General features: G+C 39.0%; 1 protein-coding gene across 2 annotated transcripts in view; it reads right to left on the reverse strand.

Annotated features, from left to right (window-relative positions):
- Positions 1-14888: 14888 nt before the first annotated feature.
- Positions 14889-25581, reverse strand: part of GYS2 (glycogen synthase 2 (liver)) — a 46203-nt gene continuing 35510 nt past the window's right edge. For both annotated transcript variants that reach the window (XM_010575427.1, XM_010575426.1), the window contains 8 exons: positions 25060-25119; positions 24333-24411; positions 23569-23682; positions 21300-21426; positions 19362-19457; positions 17672-17835; positions 16393-16473; positions 14889-15303 (listed from right to left, as the gene is read on the reverse strand). In XM_010575427.1, the coding sequence (XP_010573729.1) occupies positions 15082-15303; positions 16393-16473; positions 17672-17835; positions 19362-19457; positions 21300-21426; positions 23569-23682; positions 24333-24411; positions 25060-25119 (943 nt within the window). In that variant the 3' untranslated portion in view covers positions 14889-15081. The remainder of the gene's footprint in view (positions 15304-16392; positions 16474-17671; positions 17836-19361; positions 19458-21299; positions 21427-23568; positions 23683-24332; positions 24412-25059; positions 25120-25581) is intronic.

Raw genomic sequence — 25581 nt, forward strand, 5'->3', positions numbered from 1 at the left:
AGATCTCTTTTCCAGCTTGCAAACTGGAGAAAACTGTTTTTCAGCTGGTCTTTTTTTCCTGGTGTTTGCCCCAGAGTTGTCCATTACTGAAAAAAATGTTGTACCATCCTACGATTCACTGAACTTCAGAAGTAATACCTCTTTCTGTGATGTTTACACCTTTCAAATATTTGTGGATTTCTACTCTTTCCTGATAATTTTAAAAATCCTTCATCCCACATAACATATGTAACTTTTACTTATAACTATCCCTTGAAGTTTCTTCTTTCATCAATACACTTCTGAGAACAGTAGTGCCTGGACCTGAATGTAGCATTGATCGTACTGTAGTCCTCAACAAAGGCTCTGTTACCTCTATTGTGTGCGGCATTTACATGATCCCTAGCAGACTGGCTTTTCTACAGCTTGTTCTGTACCTCAAGTAGGTTTTAGTACAGTTGTTCTCATACAGTCTAGAGAAAAGAAGAAAAGCAACTCTAGTAAGTACACAGTAGCACTGGAATCAGGCCCACAGACATTATGGTGCTGAACGTGCAACAGTGTAGTCCAATAAATTTTGGGCCAGCAACTAATGGTCTCTGTAATCATGCACCTGGTTTACGTCAGAGGGTATCTCTTCTCTTCAGAGCTGCACCATGAAAATCCAACTTCCCAGAGAAGTTAAAGATGTCCCTGCTCATTGTAGGGGGTGTTGGACTAGATGACCTTTAAAGGTCCCTTCCAACACAAACTATTCTATGATTCTATAAGTTAGGGCCTATTCTGAAAAATAATGCTGAAAAACATGTTTGTGTGAGATGAACTGGCTGACATAAAATGTATTGATGGTTTGCAGATAAGGTTTGATCAGTCAATAGATTTTACAAGGCGAATATGGAACTTGGACATAAAGTTCCCCCTAGTCTGAGTGGGATGCATGGGGTTAAAGTCCAGAGTCAGCTTTGAAAGATCACAGAAACACAAAAAACATAGGCCCCAAAGAAGATATTAAGAGGTCATACGGTTCATCATCATGTTTCTGAGCAGGATCAGTTTACCAGTGAGTCCTAAGAAGGGGTTGGCTAATCTGTTCTCTGAGTTTCTCAGTGATAATAGATCCACAGCCTTCCAAGGCAATCTATTTATATTTCACTGTGCTACTGTTAGAAAGCTTGCCTTACTATCTAACTTAAACCCCGTTACTGCAAATTAAACACAAAATTCTTTATTTGCAATTTCCTACTTTGCGGACTCTGCCATGATAATTCACAGCCTTTTAAGATGCTCTGGTTAGCATGTGTGAGCCAGAACTACGCTGTGCTAGGTGCTGTTCAGATGCCAGACAAAAGTGAGATGTATTTCCCAAAGAGTTAACAAACTAGCAGGAAAGTGCAAAGGAAATGAGAATAAGCACAAGAGACAAAGGTCATAAATTGCAGGAGATTTATACCCTGACACCATCAGAGTACTGTATTTGCTGACGTACCTACTGGCCACCTACACACAACAGCTACACCTTTTGCTCAAGAGCAAGCAACGGATCACTGGTGTCCTTACCAGCATTTTAAAAATAGGCACAATGACTGTAGCCTATATTTTTAGGGAAAGATTTGGGAAAGTACACGGTTGTGATGCAAGTCAGTGATGTATGTTTGACCCCACTACTTAAAACTCTATCACATGAAAACTTTTTCACCCATCTCAGCACTGAACTTCAATCCCAGAAATTGGCTTTTTATCATTTACTGTGTCAGGATAAGGAGTCTCTGCCCTTTAGATCATCTTTAAGAATAAGAATAGGTTATGTTCTTTCTAATAAGGGGTCCTGCTGCTACAGCAAACTTTACTTCCCTCACTTAGGGTATTGATTACATGCCAAAGTCACTTCCTCATTTATGTGAATCAGCTGAGAAATGGCAGCACTGACAATGAGTGTTTCATGTACAGCTCATCATCCTGAAGTGCCATAGTTTTTTAGTGTGTTATGATCCATAACCCAATTATAGGCTACTTCATTTTTCAAGAGTACAAGCTTACATATGCCCGTACACATCCACATGTGGTTTTTTTGTGAATGCAAACACTCTCAGTACATGCATTTTCTTCCCAAAGCATTGCCTCCTGTTGCTATTTGCAATTAAATCATATCCCATACGCCATCCTAGCAGTGGTTTTGTTTCTGGGAAGAGTGATATGACCACCTTCTCATAGGATCACACCAGAAATAGCTATGAAGGGAGAAGAAGAGTTTTTTAAATTTTAATTGCTAAAGTAGAATTGACAAACCTGGAGTTCTTTATTCTGCATGCAGACTTCTTATAGATTTCCAGGGAAGTGGTTATGAAATACATAATTTTGAAACACCACAGCAACTTAGAATTGCTGGTCACAGTAAAAATAAATGGATTTAGGGCCCTAAGTCACAAAGGCACAGAGAATTTAAGGGGAAAAGAAAAAGCTCTTGGAAAAAAAAAACATTATGGAAATTCAATTTTGGATTGGGTTCATTTCACCTGATGTTGTCTGTGTAAATGCTGTCTGCAGCCAATGAAGAGACACCGACATCTCCAGAGGAGAACTCAGTCCTTCTCTCTTCATGCTCTACACTCTGTGGCCAGAGGGTGCTCTTTGAAGTCCCGTTTCCCTCCACTTTGTAGGAGTGATTCAGTTCCTAGTCAAAAGCAATTAGTGACATTTTAGGTGCCCTAGGGATACTGCCTGCTGTTCAGCTGCTTCTCCACATGTCTTGGGTCTCTTGCAGGCCCTGTGTCACAGCTGGCAGTCCCCTGTGCATGTCTCAGGTGCCCTGGATGGTGTTTGGGAAAGGTAGCCTGTCTCTTGCTATTGGTTGAAATGAAACACTTCACTTTTAGACACCTTAGTGCCATTGAGACATCTGATGGTACAGCATTAAAACCATTTCATTTAAGAGGATGCCATCAAGGCCCTGCATTTTCTTTTGAGCTGATGGTCACCTGACCCTGCAATAAGGCAGTTCAGGTTTGACCTCTCCAGTTCAGCTCCCTGCTGCCCTCCAGGCAGCCTCAAACAAGCCCCAGTCTCTACAAGGAGGCGAGTGGGACTCTGGCAATACAGCCAGGTTTGGAAGAGAGAGTAAGACTCCAGCAACACCAACTCAGAGCAGCTCAGACTTTGCAAAGAGGTCAAAACATAAGAAACGCTGAAGTTGTCTTTCTACAGTGTGGTAACAACATAAATCTTTCTCCATGCTTCCCGTTCTCTTCCTCTTCTCCCCGGTTCCAACAGAAGGGGCTGAGCTGGTTGTCTTCACAGTTTATTTTGTGTTAGCTCCTCTCATTCCAGTGGGAGGAGAATCAGGGCTTATTTTCAGTGCCAAACACATTCTGTTTTTTCTACCACAAGGAGAAACATTGAGATGAGAATATACTCTACACTGACCCATACCAAAGGTAGGGGGTTAATTTTCACAGACCCAGTTGTATGTTTTGATTCTGGCCCTGTGGTCTGTGCATAAAAAGAAGCGCTGAAGTCACTCCACAAGGGAATAGGTGAGTAGCTTTATCTTTTCCAAGTCTCTGCTTGTTAAATGTCTCCTGGATACAATGCATAGTCCCCTTCTAAGGCTAAGGGTTAATAATCATCAAGAAACAACTCTGATTTGTCAGAGCAAGAGGAAGAGAGCAGGGAAAATGTAAACTTAACATTGAAGTAGATGCAAGTGGAATCCCTTCTGCTGGCTAGGATGCATCATGGCATGGCCTTTTTAAAAGGATAGAGGTATAATAGCAGCTTCCAGCCATCACAAGAGCTACATGAGGCCAAAACCTGAACTTCCCTCTCTCATTCCTTGCATCTATACCAGAGTGAGCTGCAGCTAATGCCAGTTCTGTATATTCAATGAACAATTCTGTCTGGCATGAGCAGAGAACAGAACAATATCCCCCCAAAAGCAGGAGAGCAATTGCACCTTTGCTAACAGTGTGCTTCAGAGCAGTCTCCACAGACGCATCATGTCAGGGAAAAGCTCATAACAAGTCTTAGCAGTGCCTATCTGCACACTCCTCACTCAGACTCCATGTACATGAGCATGTGTTTGTCATACATGTGGTCTGACCTGTATTTTTATTACACCACAGGCTGGTCCTGTTTGTGAGGCTGCTGCAGTAAACTTTCTATTGGTCAATCTTCTAATCAGCAAATTTCTAGCTCCCTGTTTGCTTCTCCTTCTGCTTCCCTCTCCAATTTTACAAAGGAAAAAATGGAGTGGGAGAGATAAAAATCCTAGCTACAGAACCAGCAAGGCTAGGCATCAAGCATGATTAGCTGTTTGCCGGAGGACCAAACCCACTGTCCATGACTGTGATGAGTCCAACAATCACTTAGAAGTAGCTTATGGAAATGGCTTCTCTGATTCCCGCTTCCTGCCTTTTTTCTGTTTACTGCTCCACTGCTTGACCTATTCAAGCCCACGATCTGGGCTTTTACTCCAACCAATCCATGAGACAGAAAAGTGTTTCTGACTGTCGGGGGCTGGGGGTTTTTTTGGTGTTTTTTTAATTCAGCTTTGTGTTTTTACTTGTGTGTAAGAAAACTAGATGCGAGAGATCGTTAGAGAATCAAACAAGAGACTACATCTTCTGAATGTATGCTAGGAATAACCTCAAGCTAGTGACTCTGGATAAGTCACCTTTTTCTTGATGTTGGCATGTTATGACTGGAGAGTAATTTACTAACTTTTCCAGCTCCTGCAATGGATAGCCATCTGATATATGCTAGATTATCCTAGGTAAACACTCATCATCCATATTAATACCTGCTTCTGGCTGTGGTTATCGATCATCTAGCAAGAAGGTGATGTACTGCAAATGCACAGGGCTGATGCTAATGTATTCAGAAGGTATTCACCTGGCTAATGGGGTGCATCTCCAAGTGTATCCATCTTTCAATCATTTCTCTGACTTCCTGCAAGACTACAGGTTTCCCTCAGGAGTCATCAGACCTTCTACTTCTCCATCTGCAGGGCTGATGAGATCCCTTTAGACTCCTCCGCCCTGCCACAGAAGGGGAGGGTACTTTCACTCTGAAGATTTAAAAAGGGACCCCCAAACCTGTAGGAGATCTTGTCACACATTATCCCAAGAAAAGAAGACTGAAGATTTGCCACTGAACTAAGTATGAAGGTGAGTGAGACTCTTTGGGTGTGTGGGAAATATTTAGTTTGCAATTTATGCTTTTTCATGCGAGTATAATATTTAGGAAATGCGGGGGGGGGGGGGGCTTAATAATTTAAACTTAAAAATAACCTGAGAGAAATATACACAGTTATATTCAGTGTGCTTCAAACAACTGCATTAAAAAAACATTTATAGCACAATGTGCTCTCAAAAACAGGATGAAATAAACCACTGTCAGTCATAATGTAAGATGCTCTCTGTTGCCCATCACTGTTATCAATACATGAATAACAACACAGTCTGTGCGAACAAGCAGAGATGCAATTTGTTCTCAGAGGATTCATGCTCAATGCTTTCATTTGCATGTGCTGCATCAGCGAACAAACTCCAAGAATCAAAAAAGCCAGTCTCGTGACATGTGTGTAATCATGGTTGATGCAAATAAGATGCTAAGTTTGAAAACTTTCTTTTCCTGAGGAAGTAGTGATCCGCTTTCCTGGTTGGTTGGTTGGTTGGTTTGGAATGGCAAGTCCCCTACATTTGCTTGTTGTCTAAACTCTATGATTCAAGGTTTGGTAAAATCAAGATATACTTTATATTGTCTTTCTCCCTTTGTTAGCACATTATTGTCATTTCTGGAAGATCTAATGTCCTTGTAAATTGGAGCACAAAAGGTGCTTGCCTCGATGGCAGTTCTCACTGGTATGGAACGTTTATAATGAATATTAGTAAAGAGAATAAACTATGTTTGATTTAACATTCATCCTCCTGTCCGATCACTGTGTATTGAAGCTGAAACAGCCACTGAGCAAGAGGAGGTTTGGCAGCAAGACAGGGAGAAAGGAGCGACTGGAAATACCCTCACATTTAGATTTGAAGTTGAGAGGATCTACAGATCTGAAAGGCTTTTCCTGTACCTTGTGGTTCTTTGTTGTGCACAGGGACTGCATAAACTGACAGCATCTGCAATGGCACTGTTTCTGGCCGCGTCCTTCATATCTGTCTCCTGGAGTGCACCTCAGGTAAACTGCTCGCTCAGGCTGAATGTGCAGCATGAGTCTCACAGGTTGGTGCCATTTAAGTATTTGTACTGGTTAGTAATGGCATGAAACCTTGACATGGATCTTTTCTCTTTTTTGGCATAAAGGCTCATTTCCAAAGGAGAAACTGGACTCCCCAGGCTATGCTCTATTTGAAGGGTGCACGTAAGTCCCAAGCTCTTTCTGTTTTGAGGAGATAACTTTCTTAACACTGGGTTATTCCTGATCTGCTTGGCTCCACACAAGCAGTAAATCCCCGAGGATGCTGTGGAGGTAGAAGTTCTGAGGCCTGCAGGGGTGTGCTAATTAGTTATTTCTTCTTGCCTCTGAAACAGTGGCATTGGCAGTATTATTATTATTTTTTAAAGAAATCAAATTGAAGAAAGCAAGTGTGGAAGAAGAAAAGCAAAACAAAGTACTGAAAATATATAGAGTTTGAAGCTTGATTGTAAAACCTATTGGAAAAGCAGTTTCCTTAGCTGAAATAACCTTAAAGGGGGGTTAAGATACAGTGGATATAGTTATCATTCCTTAATCTCACTCAGGCTTTATTAAAACATCTTCTCAAGTGATAGAAGAACACACATTCCTATTACAAGCATCTTGCATTAGGGTTGGTGTTAAGACCACAAGCATCGTCTCCTAAAGAGAACTTGGATGTCAGTGTTATCAATATTGTGGTGTTAAGGTTGTGCAATGAACTTCTGAGTTTCTATTGTTAGTCTAGAATTAGAGAAGCATTAAATATAAAGATAAAATTTAGAGCCAAAGAGAGATTTTTGCCTTTGATGCAAACCCACAAAATTTAACAGAAATATTTGTATTTTAAAAAATTCTATACTGAATTGATGTTTCAAAATTAAAAGCTATCAGATAAGGTAGGTATTAAGAGAGCAAGAAAAATAGCTTCCTTGAAATTAAAAAAAAAAAAAAAAAAACTGAAGCTCACAACCCTCAGAGAAATGCAAAAGGGAGACAATACAAATAATAAAAACACAAAATAAATATAGGCTCCAAAGACCTGTAAGTGTAACGGAAAGAAGTTCTAGTGACATTAATAAAATTATTTCTATTCATAAAATAAAGAAGTTGGCTCTTTTTTGTTTTGCTTAATGCTTCCAACTGAATAATGCACTGTGTTACTTCTACACAGACCTGTGTATCATTCCTATTGATGCACAGGAAGTAATGTGATTTTATTTTTATTAGCATTTTTTTCATTTTTTAAATAGAAATATGCCTGTAAAAGGCAATATTTTATAGTCCAGCAAAGGGCTTGAAGGCTCTTGACTGTACAGCAGTCGAGGAAAGAGTGAGGAAAAGACAGGAAATTCCTCCCTACGTACAGTTCCTACAGCAGGTTAATAGAGAACAAAAAGTGCTGAAACACCAGTTCTATGGAATAAAGTATGTCTTGAGTGTTCTGGTTCAGGATGAGCTATTGCTGATTTGGAAAGACTCTGAAATGGACTTATGCCTTCCATTTTACATTTGTAGAAGGATTGCTGTAATTTTGTATTTTGAAAATACTGCTTTAGGGATTGTAAACTAGGAATTACAACAGATTTGGGAGGTTGTTTTCACCCTTTTCCCACTGCTTTTGTAGAGGGACGTCGATTCATCTCGGATGAGAGCCAGCGAAAGGATCTGTATGACAGAATGCAGCTTGGTAAGTACATGTGCACAGGTATATGTTACACATCACTCTTTCCTCAGATTATGGGAGAAATCTGTGGAAACTGGAGATTTGTTTTCCTGCAATGTTATTTAAAGAAGGAATTAAACTCCCTTTTGTTAGTTCCTTCATTCCAAAAAGCACATGATAAAGACTGTCTGATTTTCCTCTCTTGTGTACCTGTGTGACTTCATTTACATAAGTGATGTTCCAGGCTGACCTGGCAGTTAAGTGGGATTATCATCAGTACCTTTGACTTTCTTTTTCTACTGGAAAAAATCAAATCAAGTTACTAATTGTGCTGAACTGACAAATGACAAAAGTAGACAACATTAATCCATGCTAGACAATGTTTCTGGAGGAAACAATGTTTTAGCAAAGTAAGGAACATATGAAAAAAGAAAATCTTCTTATTACCTTCTAAGGGAATTTAAAATAGCCTCTTTTTTTTTAAAAAGATTGCTAGTCTCTTCTGTGTCAGATATTTACCAGGCTGGTTTTGAGCAGAGAATATTATAGAGTGAAGGAGACAGTATTTTTTTCTCTTTGGGTTTCTAGTTGTAGAGATAAAAAAGCAAAGAACAAAATAAATAAATGCCAGTAAACACTAACAAACCATCCGTGTCTGATTTTGTAATTCTAGAAACACGCAGCCAAAACACAAATCCTTTATCTCTTTCTGAAGCTGCAGCACTGTTCCTTGGTTCCTTACGGAAAGCACAAGAAGAAGGTAAATGCATGTTTTGTCTTACCCTGATGCTTTTAAAAGGGGTTTATCAGTATTTCATTTACTAACAATTTAGTAAATTGACCTAAAAGGCCTGGTTTGAAATGAGATATTGTTCCACAAAGTGCATTGTGTTAGAGTGTACATTTACAAGGAGTGTATTATATTAGGGTGTACATTTCTATAGATTAGAACATGAATCAGATAAATGATAGTAGGTAAACCTTTGTATATTCTACTTTTAATTTGCTTTTCAGATTTTTATTGGTTTAGATTCAAGTGAATGGCTATTTTGAATTGAATTTTCCAAAACAAAACTCTACTGGGGCTCCTTTTTCTGTAGAATATTGTTTGCCTGTGAAATTTTCATCCTCCATTGGCTCTTTTGTCCTGGTGGAAAGGCTTAAAAGAATCCTAAAAAGCCCCCCCTCCACAATACCCCCAGCAAAACTCAGCTACTGAGTCAAGCTTAATCCTCATCTCCTTCATGCACATTGCACTCCCCTAGATGAGGACCCCTATCCTACATTCCCCAGCTCCCTCACCCTGCTGTAGTTCGCCTTTTCTCCCTAGACCAGCTTTCCTGCAAAACCATTATCCTGAACCCCTCATTGTCTGATGCATACATACAGCTCACCAGGCTGACACCCTAAATCTATGTTATCCATGTCCTCTGTCTTTCTACCTTTCACCTCTTCAGGTACATAGGCTATTTTTTGGAAATGGAGCTGGGGATATGGAGGTTGTAAAAGGAGAATACACCCTACAGGTGGCTGTGGAGAGTCTGTGCTGTGCTTTGACCCCTGGGTGCTGGGGAGGCTGTTGTAGCATGTGCAAGCCCAGGAGTTTGTCTAAGTTATGCTCTTCCCCTCTTTGGTTCAGGACAGGGAGAAACGGAGGGTGGCTAAAAGCTACCTTTGTTTCTTATTGTCCTGGTTGTGAGTTCCTTATTCAGACTCTTAATTGCTATCATCATGACAGGAAAAAAAGTGCTTTACTTGAATTAGGAAATGTGAAGTAAAACCCTAGTAAAATATGAGGTAGTTTTGTACCTTTCACATAGATGAGTGGTAAGATAGGCCTGTTACTGTCTCATCGCCCTTGACATCATCAACAATGTGTAATAAAAAACTGCCTTGTCATCACTGCAATATCACCTCTCCTTAGATATCTGAAGTACACACCTTTCCTGAAATGAAAAGAAGGTGTGAGGAAGCACCTCACAGAATTTACCTGGTGTATGTGCAGATATGCTGGAACCACTCTTGTCTTTCGCCACTTCCTAAAATCTCCCACTGTACCTCATGTAATGCTGGGGCTCTGTGCTCAGCTCTCTCTTTCCTGCCCTGGCAGAACTCCTATAACCAAAAAATTCAGTGGCATTTTGACTGAGAAAGTAAGGCAGAATTGACAATGAGCATAGTGCTTTGGACAAAATATATGAGCAGTTCTAAAGATAAATCAGTGTAAGTGTCATTTGTGTGCTAAGAAAAAGAGAAAATCCTCTGAAGTTCACGATTCATAAGTTTTAGTGGTATTTTCCTGCCTGCTGTTGCTGTTCCAGAGGAGACGGTGGACAGCAACAGCCCTCTGAGAAAAAAGGTGACATATCTGAGAGAGCTAAGCAGAACTGGCAGCTTGTTTGAAAAATACTATGTGGAATAACATTGCCATCATTGTAGTAAGGAATAACAAGACAGTCAAACCTGGGTAAGCCATGCACTTTCAGAAGATCACTTGCAGGTGATTTCAAGAATCCTCTTGACTGAGAGAAATATGCAAATAAAGAACAAACACATTATTTTCCTCTGCATAAAAAATTTGTGCCTTGTACTAAGATACCCCTCTGGACATGGTTTGTATCTTTGCTCTTCAGCAAACAGAAAAATTCCTACATTTAAAATGAGAGAAGACATGATTATTTCTACAGATGCCTGCATCTCTTAGCTAAGCAGTCACATTACACTAGGCCTGTGCCTGAGGCAAATCTATGTGCTGAAAACTCTGGCTGACTGAACTTTCATTTATCTACAGCTTATTTTTCCCCATTGTGTCTTGTCTTACAGTTGAAGAAGAAAACACTGATCACCCTGGCTACTTGACAGATAATCTATCAAATTGGTGAAATATTTCAAATTTCTTTAATATTTGTATTGCATATACCCTGAAATCATGACTTGTGTAAACAAAGTATTTCATCCATCTTCACTTAAGTTCACAAAGGGTGACATATATACACATTTCAAAATTTTGAATGCAAATGGATTAAAAGTTTTTTGTTCAGATGAGGAAAGTATTTGTAAAGTTCTGGCTTTGTTTAGACCATTTCGTATGTCCCACACAAAATTTAAATACACTGTACCATCTTACCTGAAAAGATGATTAAAACTGTCTTTTTGGACAACTACTTCATTAAAAACAACTTTTCAATAGTCATTGGGAAACCATTTACCACCTTCCACCCAGCTGTATATTGAAGCCTTTTTATTTCTGATAAAGGTAGATTCCTTCACCACTTCACTGCTGGCCCTGTAAGTTGCTGATAGTCAATAAAGTCAGTGAGATATTAAAGCAATCCAGCTATCTTTGACTGCAAAGACGGTGATTTTTTTTTTTTTTTTTGCAGATAACTGTCACTACTCAAGAATAGGCAACAGCACTTACTTAGACCTCAGTACTGCCCCAGTTACATGCATACAGAAATGTATACTCTGAACAATCCTACTGAGCAAGTCCCACCACATAAAGGTAGTATGGGGATAGGTCTTACAGGACCAGGGCCTCATTAATGACTACGGCGTACAGTCACTACTGTTGTCAGGAGGTGCAGTACTGCTGGAGCTAGTGGTAGTGTACTAGGTACAAATCTAGTGTCATGCATGACAACAGGCACACAGAATATTAATCACATTGTTAGTGCACTTTTTTGTTGGCCTGGTTTTTGAATTGCAAAACTGGAATTATACATAAATTGGTTAATTATCATTCCATGCTGATAAGGATATATTTAACATTATTTATGTAGTTTTGTGGTCTTACTGGAAAGCCCTCTGTAGTTCTCATGTAATTAAAAAGTAGCCACATGATTCTTGTGTCCAAGCAACTATGTTTTATTTTTTTAACCTTCAGCCCTAGTCGTGCTCTTCATCTTTTAATGGTACTTTCCTCTGATCTTTCTCATGACACTGCTAATTAATTTTGTTAACTCACACTAACTATAATCTTGCTTCTCCTCAACACAAAGAAACACAGCTGAAGGAACAGAGGAATTAATTTCTATCATGGGGCTATAGGCACTTTCAATAGTTGTTTATATCATTTCATGGAGGAACGTAACCAGAGAAATCAAAATGTCCTTGTTTGTTCATTTTTAAGCACTAATATATCTTTCAATAGCAGTATATGATGCATGACAGAATGCATTCATGATGGACTTCATCTAAAGACCAATGGTATCCACCAAAATCTTTTCATTAATTTAATTGCTCTTTGTTTCAAGCATTCTCTGAATATCTCAGGTGCATCTAAGTTATTTTTCAGCATATTTTACAGTATAATCAGTCAGTGCTCAGACAAAAAGTAGAACCCTCATACATCCTTTGGTTTGTTAGTATCATGAAATTCATATGCCTCTAAACATCCCAGAGATACAAAAACTGTACTAATCACATTCCCAGTTGACTGATTTTTGTATGTATTCCTGATCTAAGCTTACTAGCTTAAACAGTTCTTTACAAAAATCATGAAACAGAATAAACATTCTGCCTTGTTGATGAGCTGTTTGTGAAACCCTAATATTTTCAATCTGGCAGATAATCACTTATGTAACAGATAACTGCTACCAAGCTTGTCAGATGTCAGTAACTGTTAGAAATATGTGGCATTTAAGTTAGGCAATCTGTTGCCTTGACTGAATGAAAAGCCATTCCCTCTAACACTGCAAATTCAAAAGGCAGAAATGTTTTGCTGTAGTTAATTTGCCTTGCTACTGATGGCTACTCCTAGCATTCAGGGCAGAACTAAAATAAGCCTAGAGGCATGAGGTAGAGGTCACTTTGGCCACTGCGGGACCATTTCTGAGAAGAATGGGCACAGTATTCACATTAGTCGTACCTCAAAAGTTGTGCACTTTCTGTCACCAAGGAGGTGCTCAAAGCATGTGAGTATGCTGAAACAAACACACCTGGATTTGTGCGAGATGTCATGCCAGCTCTCTGCATTTCCCAGGGAGTTCAACTACCATAAGCACATCTAAGAGAACCTGCAACCTGGATCATACATGTTGCTTATTTTTCTCCTCTGGAACTTGTCCAGAAAGAACAAGTGTAGCTGTCTTAATGCAACACTAGCAAAACCTTCCTACTTTCCATATTGTCTGTGATGTGCTTCCATCATTTAGCAATATTTACAATATGTGTGTAGTGATCACATCTTTCAGCACTGCAATGAAGCTGGGTCTGGAATGATGATAAACAGATATTCACCGGCGTGTGGCTAGAACATTTTTAGGCAACAAAGGAAGTGCTGGATCACGCTCAGATGATGCTAATGCAATTTTGATGACGGAGTTTGGGGTGAAATGCTTTCCTTCCGTACAACAGTGCATTGAAATATAAGCAATAATGGCAGATTTCTTGAATTATTTTTTTTTTAAGAGAACATTAACTTTCAATAAATATGCCCTTTAAATGTTCTTTTGCTGGGACTCTCATCCATTACATTCTTTGACTCTGCAAGGGAATTTTGATTAAAAGCACTTTGGGCAAGAATATACATTTCTGAACTCACAAAATGCAGTTGTTCTCCACTTAGTAAACTGTACGAAGGAAAATATTTGCAGTATCTTTGCTTTCACCACTTTCATACGAAAAATAACTACTCATTGTTTTAATTACTTTTAAAAAGGCTAAAAAATAGTGACTCCTTTTAAATCCAATTAAGTTTTTGCCATAAAAGCCTGAACCTGTCTTCTGAGAATAGTTATTCTTTCAGGTATCCAAATCAGCTTAAGAATGAGAGTCCAATTTTAAAACTGATTTTAGGTGGCCAAAAATACAAATAGGCACCTAATCACTTTTATTCTATATGGCCTATAGTAAGAACCATGTCATCAAATGTTGGTTAAGTGTTTGAAAGGTAGGTGTCTAGTCAAAGTTGGACATTTAGGCTCCCCCTGGGATTGACAGTGAGGGTGAATACCTCCAAAGGTTACATCATCCTACCTGCTGAAGAACAGGCTGAATCAATTCCTGGAAATGTCTTTTCTTGAACAGCATGAGAAATTTTTGATGCAAAAACTTCTAAAATAAAAGATGAATCTCCTTCCTAATGTCTTCATGTCAAGATCTACTTCTGAAGAGCATGTTCAGGCATTCTCTGCATCTCTAGGAATGGAAATACTTTTTGAAAGCTTTCTGTAAGGCAAATGAAATGTCTAGTTCTCATTGTGAGGTTCAATTATTCCCCAAGCACTTCAAAGTTTCAGATGCTTTTTGAAATTAGTCTGTGGGGCAGATGTGTTCTTGGAATTCTTTTAGCATTATTTGTTATGATTAGGTCTCTTCTAGAAGAAGTGAATTAGACCATGGACTCACGGGGCAACTGGAAGAACTAGAGTTACTCATCTTTAGATGTTGTCACATTGCTTTATGGCATGTGGGTTTGTCTGCAGGGAAAGGTGTTACTTAAGGAAATTTTGTCATTGTCTTTAGCCAAGTCACATTAATTTCCTCCCAAACTAGTTTGTTAACAAACTTAGAATCTAAGACAAGGTGAAAACAACAAAAGACACATACCAGAAGAATCAGAAAATAAATGGTCTGCTGTTTATTGTGGGTCTAAATACCTTCAGAAAGATGACTTCATTTGTCTCTAAAATTCAAATGCCCACTGCATAAGACTTTATATGGTTCCACAGGAAGTATATTTTACCACTGGATCAAGACACTTCTTTGTGTTGTAAAAAAAATGTTTTAAATGATATAAGCTTACAATAAACAGCATAAGGAAAAAGAATGACCATTTTCTTTTCGGTGTATCTTTTTTAACCCTGCCAAGGTTTCCCCAGCGTAACACTTTTTTCTCTAAATTTTTTGAGCTCTGGCTTAAAGTTCATGTTAGTTTAGGAGGGGAAAAGGGGAAACATAAATGAAGCAGGAATTCATTTGGGGACCCATAATGGAGCTATCAGCATAGACTATGATTAATATAGATGATTATGTAGACAAAGGTATGGTCTGCAGTTTGTATAAGCCCCTGAGGGGATTGTTGCATTCTCTAGGTTTATTAAGCTTGAGAAATCTCTTCTACCTCAAAAGGGCACAGAAGAATTGTCATTTAAACTACTTTCAAGGTGAAGTAATATTAGGCTTTCCAACAGTGTAGCTCAAGTAACATTTAAGATTCCCCTAATTATATCAGCTGTCCTTAACACAAAGCTTGCCAAGCCTACAGGAGAAACTGCTGAATGGATGGAGAGACCTTGTCATGGTGAGAGCAACGAATTCAGTTCCTGTATTCTCCATGCTGCTTCTTTTTTCCTTGCGGCAATACTCCAAGGGAAAAGGGAGACTTGATGTTTTGCCTATCCCTTTTGGCTTCCTCATCCTCATCATATCTTTCATCCTCATCTTCATCTTCGCCTTCACTATGGTGAGGGCTGGAATGCTGAGAGACAGAAGGTGATGGTGGCACTGATGAAGGCCTGGGATACCTGAAACCTTCCGTCTGGCAGAGAGAGAAGCAAGTTGTATATATTATCACAGTGCTCCTCAATTGGTTGTATACAGCAATTTGAGGCTATCAATACTTCAAAGGAAACCAATGGTGGGATGTAAGCTAGACCTGCTCTGCACTCTAAAATTAAAATCCCTTGAACCCAGATCCCCTCAGTCCTTCTCTGCCCGTAAGTACGCGCTTGTATGGCAGTGATCTTTACCTGTGCCATAAACAATATGCTGCCCTTCCAGCACTGCTTTTTGCAGAATATGACTATCTTTATTGAGCCTTAAAACCATCAACACAACATGAAATCCTTCTGTACTCTGTAGTCAGAGTATGCTTACTGAAATTCAGAATTCAGTCTGAAGTTTTAAAACAGTTTTCTAGTTATAATGTCAATATCTACAAAACCAGAACCAAGCAAGTGGTTTTGGTCTGAACCTCCTTTCTCCTTCTTATTTCAAAAAATTGAGTTGCTCTCTGGAGGTGTCTGGAGGTTTGGTTTCAAATAACATTGTTCTTATATTGGATCTGAGCAGCCTCCCTCCTCAAACTGGTGCTAATATGCCCTACACAAGAACTGTTTGAAGGTGTGCCTTTAAACTGACCCCTTGCAGTTCCAGCCACAGACTCTTCCTCACATACCATGTTTAGATGAAGGCAATACTTTGTCTTGCTTTCCCTAGATCATCTTTTCTCAGCTCCCCTTCTATTTGGTTTGTGCAGAACATCTCCATAGCATTTATCAGAAGCAAAATTAGAACCTGCCACTCTTCTAATAGGAATTTCAAGGGTCAATTCCTCAGCTGGTCTAAAATGGCACAGTCCCATCCATGTCACTTTAAATGACTTGAAGAACTTTTCCTGTATTGCACGTGGTACCCCTCGTGTTTGCATCTGATACCGTTACAACTCCTGGCCGGAGCTTGGGTCTATAACTTGTTGAGCTTTTAACTGTAAGTTCCCACTTCCTTTCAGTTAAAACAAAACTTGCTAATTCTCTTCTCTCTCTGCTCCCCCCTCCTCCTCCCGTTCCCCCCTGTCCCCTGTAAAGTAGCTAAAATGCCAATGAACTCATCTCCAAAAGCACTTTACCTTTAGTGGAGCACTTGGTTCCATCTCAAATTTATCTGGGAATGTTCTGCTGAGGGCCAAGTGTCTGGCATGCATGTAATACTGCAACATAAAAGAGAAGCCTTTACAAGTCAAGGAAGTCTTGGGTAGATTTAAGCAGGAAAAAAAGGAACATAAAATGAGTATCTTCTAAAAGATGATGCTGAACAAAAGCTAAACATGTTTTCAGCTAAGCAGAATCCAACTGATATCGCTGCTTGTAATGAACACGCTGCTGTGAAGTAGTGAGCCATTCATGTTAGATACACACTGAAGTAGAGTCTGGAACAGAAGTTGAATAAGGTTTCTGTAAGACTAAGATGTATTGAGATGGAAACCAGTACTTGTCTCAGTCACTGTAGTTCTTACTGAGTGATAGGTATTCTTTATCCCTCAGGATAGAACTGGCTCTTTTTTAACCAGGAAAATTTACATCTTTAAATATGCATGTTTATACACATAAACTTTGTACTTATCCTTGCATAGGAAGCATGTATAACAGTTACAGAGAAGTAACATTTATGAATTTATGGAGGCCTGGTATTTAAGAATTCAGCAAAAATATTCATGGATCCACTATATTCACAAGTCTGCATCACACACATGGGAAAAAATAGCTTGTTATGTCAGGGTATTATGTTGTGTTGGGAACCATATAAACAGAAAGGTTCTCACACAGATATCAGAGCAGGACAAGGTCCAAAATAGTTACAAAACTGATATATGTGCATCCATTTCTTTGCTCCTGTGGACTTGAGAATACTGCTTTCCTACTGTCTTCTTAGTAGGTGGTACTGCAGTGTTTTCTATGTCAAATTAAAACCACGATTTTTCCTTTAAGGCGCAGAGGTATTTTAGGAGTGTTGAGGAGGCCCAACAAGGCCCAGCAGCATTTTAGGAAGAATAGGTAGGATTTTGGAAAGAGGCCAGATGACTTTGGGGCACAAATCCTACTCTAGTGTAGGGCTGCCAGTGTTGTCAGAGACACAAGTTTTTTACATTGTCTTTAGCACCAGGAGTACCAAGACCTCAGTGTAACTGGCTTCTGTTCTAACCTATTAAGTTAAGTCATGTCTCTCCTTACCACTGGAGAATGGGAGCATTACACTGAAATGTAAAGGCAGGCTTTGCCTTTAGCACCTTTGAAAGGTGCTTTTTCAGAACAGGGATGTGTCCTTGCATTGTAGCATGATGCTGAAGACTGCTAGTTAGATGTATGTGTCTGGAATTTTTAATACTTCTGCTACACAGTTTCACACACCCTGCCTAGGTATCTCCAGTCCAACAGATCTGACAGCCTCTCAGTTCGGTTTCTTTGGATGATCCTCTGGCGACGGGACTGCTGACAAAATCCATACAGGAACTGAGTCAGCTGGTTGCATGATTCATCAGGTGAGCGGAACCTCCTGTCAACTATATAGATGCCTGAAGGACACAAAAAAGGTGAAGATGAGTGGAGCTGAAAATGGGATCTCACGTCTTACATTTCCATTCCACCTTCTGTCACACTGTCTTACAAACATTACATGTATTATATGTTTTTTTCGATGTTACAAGGCAGCTGTAAGTGGAACATTTGTTACTATTCTAATGGAATGGAAAGCTACAGAGAAATATGTATTTTTTATTTTAATTTTCTTTACCTTTCAGGCTGAAATTCAGCAAATTATTCAAAACTCAGAGGCTTTGTTGTTGTTGTGTAAGTATGTCCAAAAGGATTCAAGAGTTTCTGGGTAAAGACATATCATTTTTATCTCCCATAATATTTAAAATACTGACTGCTTTAAAAAAATAATCTAGTGCTTTCCTAGTTTGCAGTAGAATTTATAGGTGTGGATGGTCAGAATCAGCCTGTAGGAGAGAGGTTGTGTTTTCTGTAGAAATACAAGTGTTTCCATAGAGATAGCTAACTCACATACATTAATCAATATACAATTCTGGCAGAGAGAGGGCCAAGGTAAACTTTGCCTCTATGTAGTTTGTAGACATCAATACTTTATTCTTGCACCTTCCTTTCACCAGGATGTTGGGAAGAAGAGGGTACTAAACATCAGCTATCTTAAGGGACAAGACAAGATGCACAACTACCTTAACTGAAGTGCCCAGTGTCCCCTAGGAATGTACAGTGTTATGTCAACGTTCACAGCTATGTTTTGGCAGAGAAGAGCAAGTGAACTGTGCTCTCAGTCTGTACCTTTCTGAAGGCTCTCAAAGACATGTCTATCCAGGCAGGCATAGCTATATTTTGCAAGTGACTCTACCCCTGCCCCTAGGTCAGGGCATAGTTGGTACTAGTGTGGATCTGTCATTGCCTGATTGTGCAGACAAGCCAAGGTACTTAGAAAGAGGCCCTAGTTTGGGCACATTTTCAATATTGTCTTGACACACCAGGAGCTGGCTAGCCTCCTCCTCACCACACTCCAATCACAGACCATTTCTAAACCTTTTTGAGCAGATTCTTATTTGTAAGTAGGTTCCTTTTATTTTCACAGGTTTATTTTTTTAGAGTACACGATAATTTACTCTTTGTTTGGTGGGGGCGAGTTTCACCAGCCTCAAAGTCCCAGTGCATCCTTCTTGGACCATTCAAAGAGAAGCAGATTTTCACTGCTTCTTTTGAAGGGCTCAGAGTGTTACAGTGTAACCAGAGGCATTAAAGGGAAGCCTTGGGAGACTCTAGAGTGGTACAAGGAGTGGTGAGTTTGGAAAGGTAAAGCAGACAAAAGATTAAAGGGAGACAAATGGGAGAGAACCTGGAAAGGGTTTGGATAAACATAAAAGCTTGAATGGCTTGTTCAACATAACGAGATATTCAGAGCTCTGAATATATTCCCCCGATGAACTCCATTGCACTAGTGAAAGCAGGAAATTGAGGAGTAACAGCATCGTTGCTGTGTTTTTTGCTTTCCTAACTCAGAGGTGGTATTTTTATATGGTGTTAAAAATTTTACCATAAGCTGCTGGGTCAGCAACATGTTCCTGCATGAAACAGCCAAATCCAGAAAGGTTTGTGGTTACACTGGGAATACCCATCACAGTACATTCAGCTGCCGAAAGAAACAGACAAAAATAATTTCAGGGAAACATGCTTTGAATGGTTTCACCTTCAGAGAAAAAAAAAAAAGACACAGGCAGACAGAAGGTCCCAAAACACTAGAGCTGCTCTGAAAATGTCAAGTGAAAACTATTATGCTTTGTTGTGGATTTGGAGAAGAAGAAAAAAGAAAGAAAGAAAAAGAAATTTTAAAGAGAAAATTTCACCCTGTTTTTGCAAACATATCTTTGTGTTTCCCAGCAGATAAACTAAAAACTTTCTGGGAGTTCAGTGTTGAAACAGGGAACCCCAATATAGGGTCTGGACTGTTTGTTTGGATTTTAAATGGAAGCCTGATGTACACATATGTTCGTTAGTTGTTCATAACTATTTACAAAACTGAATATCTTAAGTGCAAGAGCATGTTAAACTTTGTACTTTGATATTCATTGTTTGTAAACTGGTCCCTATAGCAAGAAAAAACCCCAACAAACACCATCATTAAGTCAGGACTGCATTCAAAGTAGATGTGGAGCTAGTTTTATAAAATTTGAAAATGTATGCATCTTTTGTAGTTATTTCTATCATCGCTGTGAGTAAGGATAACTGCTTACTCAGGCTTAAACAGTTTTTGTTGATGAACATAAGCCTAACCTAAGACAGCATGCAGATGAAGTAAATACTCTAGTTTTTGAAATGCTGAAAGCCATCTACATGGCCTTCATTCATATGACAATAAAACCGGTGTCTATAAAATAGAGCTATAAATCTACCTTAAAAAAATCACTTTTTGTTTCTGGGAGAGTTAAATGGGTATCAACAAAGAGAATTGCTTTTGCATTAGTAAAGGAAAGAGAAACTACCTTTTTAACTAGTGCAAATCACAGCTTTCCTCAGAACTTCTAAGTACCAGTCTAACATTTCTGTCCAGGTTTACTTTAATGTTCACTTCAAAATCATCCATGGCTGCCACACTTTCTTTATACCTTAGCTGAGATTAGAACAGGAAGAGAAATGGCTGGAATGCAAGACAGTTGTCTTACTTGGAATTGAATAGCTCTCTTGGAGAGAAATAGCTCTGGAGAATGACTAAACTTGCAAAATACCTGTTCTGATTAATTGGCTTACAACAAGTGCTCCTCAGAGGGTCATCCCAACTTTCAGATGTGTATCAACACTACAGAAGGTATTTTGGAGGACATAAAAACCCCAGGCACCTAGGCTTTGATCTTCATAGATATTCAAGTTTATAGTTCGCACCGATTTCATCAGGTGTTAAGTGCCTTTTGTAAATCTGGGCCAAATTTTTTAAGTCAGAAACTATATGCTCTCTGTATCTTTAGAAATTTCCATTTAATTCTGTGAGATTCTCTACCACTGCATGTATTTGTGGTAAATATCTTAGATATGGTGTTACATAATTTTATCACACTTAATTGTTATCTCGAATTAAATCCACTGAACTATGTCAGCTGGTAGCATCAAGATTTCTTGCCCTACTTTTTTCAATATGTACATTCCTCTAAATCTTCTTTTAAAATCATTGAATCAAGTTAATTTGAATTAATTTTAAAAAATGAGGTTTTGTTCTAAAGCCACAGAAAATCAAAAGATTACATGTTAGTATGGGAAAGGGTCCAGCGCAGGGACAAATGTGAGTAGTTGTCAGTCAGTAGATGCCATTTTATACCACCTGGCCCCCAAATTTTGCCAGCAGTAAGACCTTTGCACTGCAGAGGAAACAGAGCCAAAAGAGTTTTTTCAGCACTCCAGAAGGAACTGGCTGCAAAGCTATTCTGCATCAACAGAATGGGTATTCATCTTTTGATACTAGTTAAGTGTACAGATTGCCTACCTGGAGTGTAACCCCAGGGTTCATAGTATGATGGAAATACACCAAGGTGGCAGCCTCTAACAAACTCCTCATAGTCCAAGGGCAGCAATGGGCTTGTTGAAGAAAGAAACTCTGGATGTAGGATCACCTGGATATTCAAAACTTAGATTAGAGGTGAAAGAAAACCTTCATCAATACATTTTAATGATCAATAAGCTTAAGAAATTTCTTCACTCTGGTCTTTTTCCTAATTATCTGGACAACATCTCCTCTACCCATCTGTTACCTAATTCACTTCCCACACTAAAATGTATCCTGCCTGGGTACCATCTTGTCCTGGAAATAGTACTGATAAAGAACCCTTTTTCTGGACAGGTCTTCAGCTTTATCCTTGCTGATCAAAGAAGACCATGTGCATTGGGAATTACGCCTAAGGCTGTGGCATTTAGCAATACTAAATTGGTTCTCTTGGTCTGCTATAGCAAGCTACAGAATATTGGGACGTCTTGTTCCAGAGGAGGTGTCAGGAGGATACAGCACTTCTGAGTTTCACAGCATCCAACTGAAATATAGGAGTGGTTATGGTACTCAGTGGATCTCTCAAGAACTGAGAATTTTGAAACCAGACCTATTACAGCCCCATCATCACAGTCCTGTGCCTAGACTAACTGATCTTGCTGAAGGACAAAGTTTATTAACTAGGGCTAATGTCCCACTTTCAGGACCCAAGCTAATTTATCTGCATGACTCTGCAGGGCTTGGGGTTACTGCCCCATATTCCACTGCTAAGTAGAGAAGTGCCTTGTATATGCTGTCCAGCTTTGGGAGGAAGAAGTGTGAGGGAGGGGTTTAATCTTCTCTGGGCTTTTTTGCCAGCATAAACATACTGCAGCCATTATTCCACATCAAGCATATGCTTTTATCCTTTCTTAATAATATAGTCATGCTACTTACTTGAGTAAATAAACGCATGAATGTATTCAACCAGTAAATGGGCTGTAAACTCATTATGCAAGCTTATTTGATCCTAGTGACTCAAATATTTTCCATTGGAATTGCTGAGGCTATTTTTCACATGCCAGCTGTGTCTGCATGGATATGTCATACATCTCTCAAAATGACTTTCCATTTGAAGTTTACAGAATATTTGTCCATGACATTCAGCTCATTAAGTATTAAGCCTGTTCATGCAGCAGGTAATTTTCCAGTGGTAATGACAGTTTTGTACAAACTTGACATATACTTAGCCAATCAAGCCTGCCGAGAAGCAGGAAGAGGTGTCTGCAGCGTTATATGCTATCTGCTTTCTAAGGACTTCAAGCAGTTAGTTCTGAGGAATTTTTTATTACATTTATATACAGTGCATCCTTCCACCCTACTTTTGTTACATCTAATATATTATTACCGTATTATGCTCTCAGAGTTCATTGGAGACACACACTTAGCAGAGAATATGTTAAGCCAGGAAAAAGCATCTAGTAAGTTGAGAAAAATGTTTACTCATTTATTGTCATGTATTTAAAAGCCAAAACACTGAGAACAAGTGATATGTCATTGTCAGAGATACTATGGATCTGACTTTAAAAAGGTTTGGGCAAGGAAGAATTTGCAGTTTTAGGTTCTACTTTGAATAGATAGACGATGAGATAGTCATAGTTAACAGAGGGAATGCCAGAGATTGCCAGACCAAAAAAAGCTTTGGCAGACTAGTGAAAGCGGGAGCTGATAATTTCTGTAGTCTGGCAAGATAGACATGGAAGTAAGGAAAGATTTATTTACATACATTTAGCTTCAACAGTTAAGGTAAACATAAGCACAGCATGAACAGGAAGTATTTCTGCTCAGGATCAAAGCCCTGATTACCTTCTACAGCAAATGCTGAGTGTCAGGGTGCAGTTCTTAAGAGATGAACCAATACTCCAGAAATGTCTGTGCTCAAACACTGGACCTCCAGTTTTAAGCAAATGAATCTGTTACAGAGTTTTACATCTGGGTGCAAATGACCTGTGGCACTTTCTGGATTTCAGGAGTAGCAGCTCCTCATTGAGTACAGCAGGCAGCAATGCAAACAACTCCCTAACATGAGATTTCTAACTTGAAATGAACTTGGTTAAACAGCAACTGGGGATATCTGTGAAGTGACTAGTTGTCATTCCTGGAAAGGGAGGAAGACAGAAGTAGTCTATTCTGCCTCTCAAGAATTCGACTGCACTCCGCATGCTAACAATCCAGACTGAGACTGTTTAAAGAAATTCCATTTTATATCTAAAATGAAAGTGACAGAATGTACCTTTACTCTGTCTGTCCGATTATTGAAAAGGCCAATGCGTCGGATGGTATTGAGGATTGGATCATTGCCATCGTCAATCATGTTGTGGGTGGTCACTGGAGGCAGACAGTGTCGCTGATGAGAGAAAAGGCAATCCATAAGCCAGACAAAACTGTTGGCAAAGAGTCCTGTTACCATTTTCTAAGGTTAGTGGAAGACAGTGGGAGACTTTGTCATCAATGTGAATAGGTTTTTACCCTTTCATTTTAAAGTAAGAAAGGAAAGTTATGATCATATAATGTTGTCTTCTATATAACTAAGGACACAAATGAGACTATAAAATCTGTCACAGGACTTGTTTCATTTACCTCAAAATAAATATATTTGTACTAACTTCTAGGAAGGCCTACCATTTAATTTTAAACATTTTTAGTCAATGTTATGTCTCCTTAAGAGATTGGTTTTACATATTTAATAAAAATGGATGAATCCAGGGTCCAGGAACAATGCAAGGTTCACATTTAGTGCAGAAGAAAAGAATTAGGAATTTTGGTGTCCTGCATGTGACTGGAGGAATATCCATGAATTTCCCAAAAGAATTAGTTTAGGTCATACTCTCATTAAAAACATTCACAGCTGATGTTTAAATGTTACTGATAAGAAGTATATTTGCTGAAAACTTCTTTTTCAATGCATGCATATCACTATAGGTCATACACAATCCTTGTACAGAGTCATATTTATAATTTATACTAGATGTTTGTGTAAATAATACATTTTCTGACCTGAGTTGAAAAGATGGCTCTTTTCATAATGGTTATATCATCTCGGTCAAGAATCTTGTTCAAGTCTGGAATTTCTCCTCTGCAGAGGCAACACAGAGCCTATTTTACCAAACGACTTATTATCAGTTGTATAAAGAAAATGAAGAAACGGCGAACAAGGTCTGATCTGAAGTCTGCTGATGTCAACATGAATCTTTCCTTTCTTTTCATGGCCCTTCTATATTCCCAACATTTTATTCTCCTATACACTTGCTGACCTTTCAATTAGCTTTCAACAAAGCTAAAGAATTTTTTTTCTGTTTCTCAGACACACCCTGTTTTTGCTGAAGTTCCAGTCATCTCATCTGTTCTTTGGGTCATTCACTTCCAACTGTCTTTTGAAAGGACATGACTAAGCCACTAATACATACTACTTTGTCACTGGTGCTTTTTTAAGCTGAAGTAGCTCATTTTTGACAGTGAGTAAGCCTTTGTGTTACTTAGACATCCCCCATGTCTCTTAAGATTCTTTCCACAATGGGATGCTAGTACCTTTAAATTTTTTCTCTGTGATTTGCCTATTGACAAGTAACATGTATATGGAACAGAGTGTCCCATACGCTTCTCCTGTGCCCTTCCTATGGATGTCAAAATTTCTTACACAAAGAGTAGAAGCACAGAAACACCTCAGGTAAGCGAGCTGAATATGTGGTTCTGCAAGGCAGAGCAAAGTAACCTATACACTCACTTTAGCAGGGCATTGTAGAGTTTCTTTCCAAACTTTTCCTTCACAGATTGTGCAGTGTCCCTAGAAAAATAAATAAATACATGTATAAAACAGAAGAATCCAGGACAAAGAATAAGAGATTCCTGCTGTTGGAAATTAAATTGTGCTTTCATATATACTGATGGAACCAAGAAGGTAGAAGCAGATAAAGGTCTGGTTCTCAAAATTCTTTTATCCAGCCAGCAGCCGTACTGATGGATTTCAGCACAACTGAGGATTTGATCTGCATCCAAAGATGAAAGCACTGTGAAAGCCAGGAACAGACCTCACTAGTGATTACTTCTAATATTTTGCTCTCATCAGTAGACCACACTTTCATCTCAGCTATGAAAAAGAGAGCATATATATGACTCTACGTAGAGAAACATGATCATTAACATTGGGCACTAATCAAGACTGAGAGGTCTCCAATTTCTCTTGACCTAGTAGAAAGACATAAGATATAAGAGTTAAACAAATGGGGATTTTAAAGTAAGCATCTCC

Source organism: Haliaeetus leucocephalus, unplaced genomic scaffold, assembly GCF_000737465.1.
Source record: "Haliaeetus leucocephalus isolate CR32 unplaced genomic scaffold, Haliaeetus_leucocephalus-4.0 Scaffold473, whole genome shotgun sequence".
Taxonomy (NCBI): Eukaryota; Metazoa; Chordata; class Aves; order Accipitriformes; family Accipitridae; genus Haliaeetus; species Haliaeetus leucocephalus.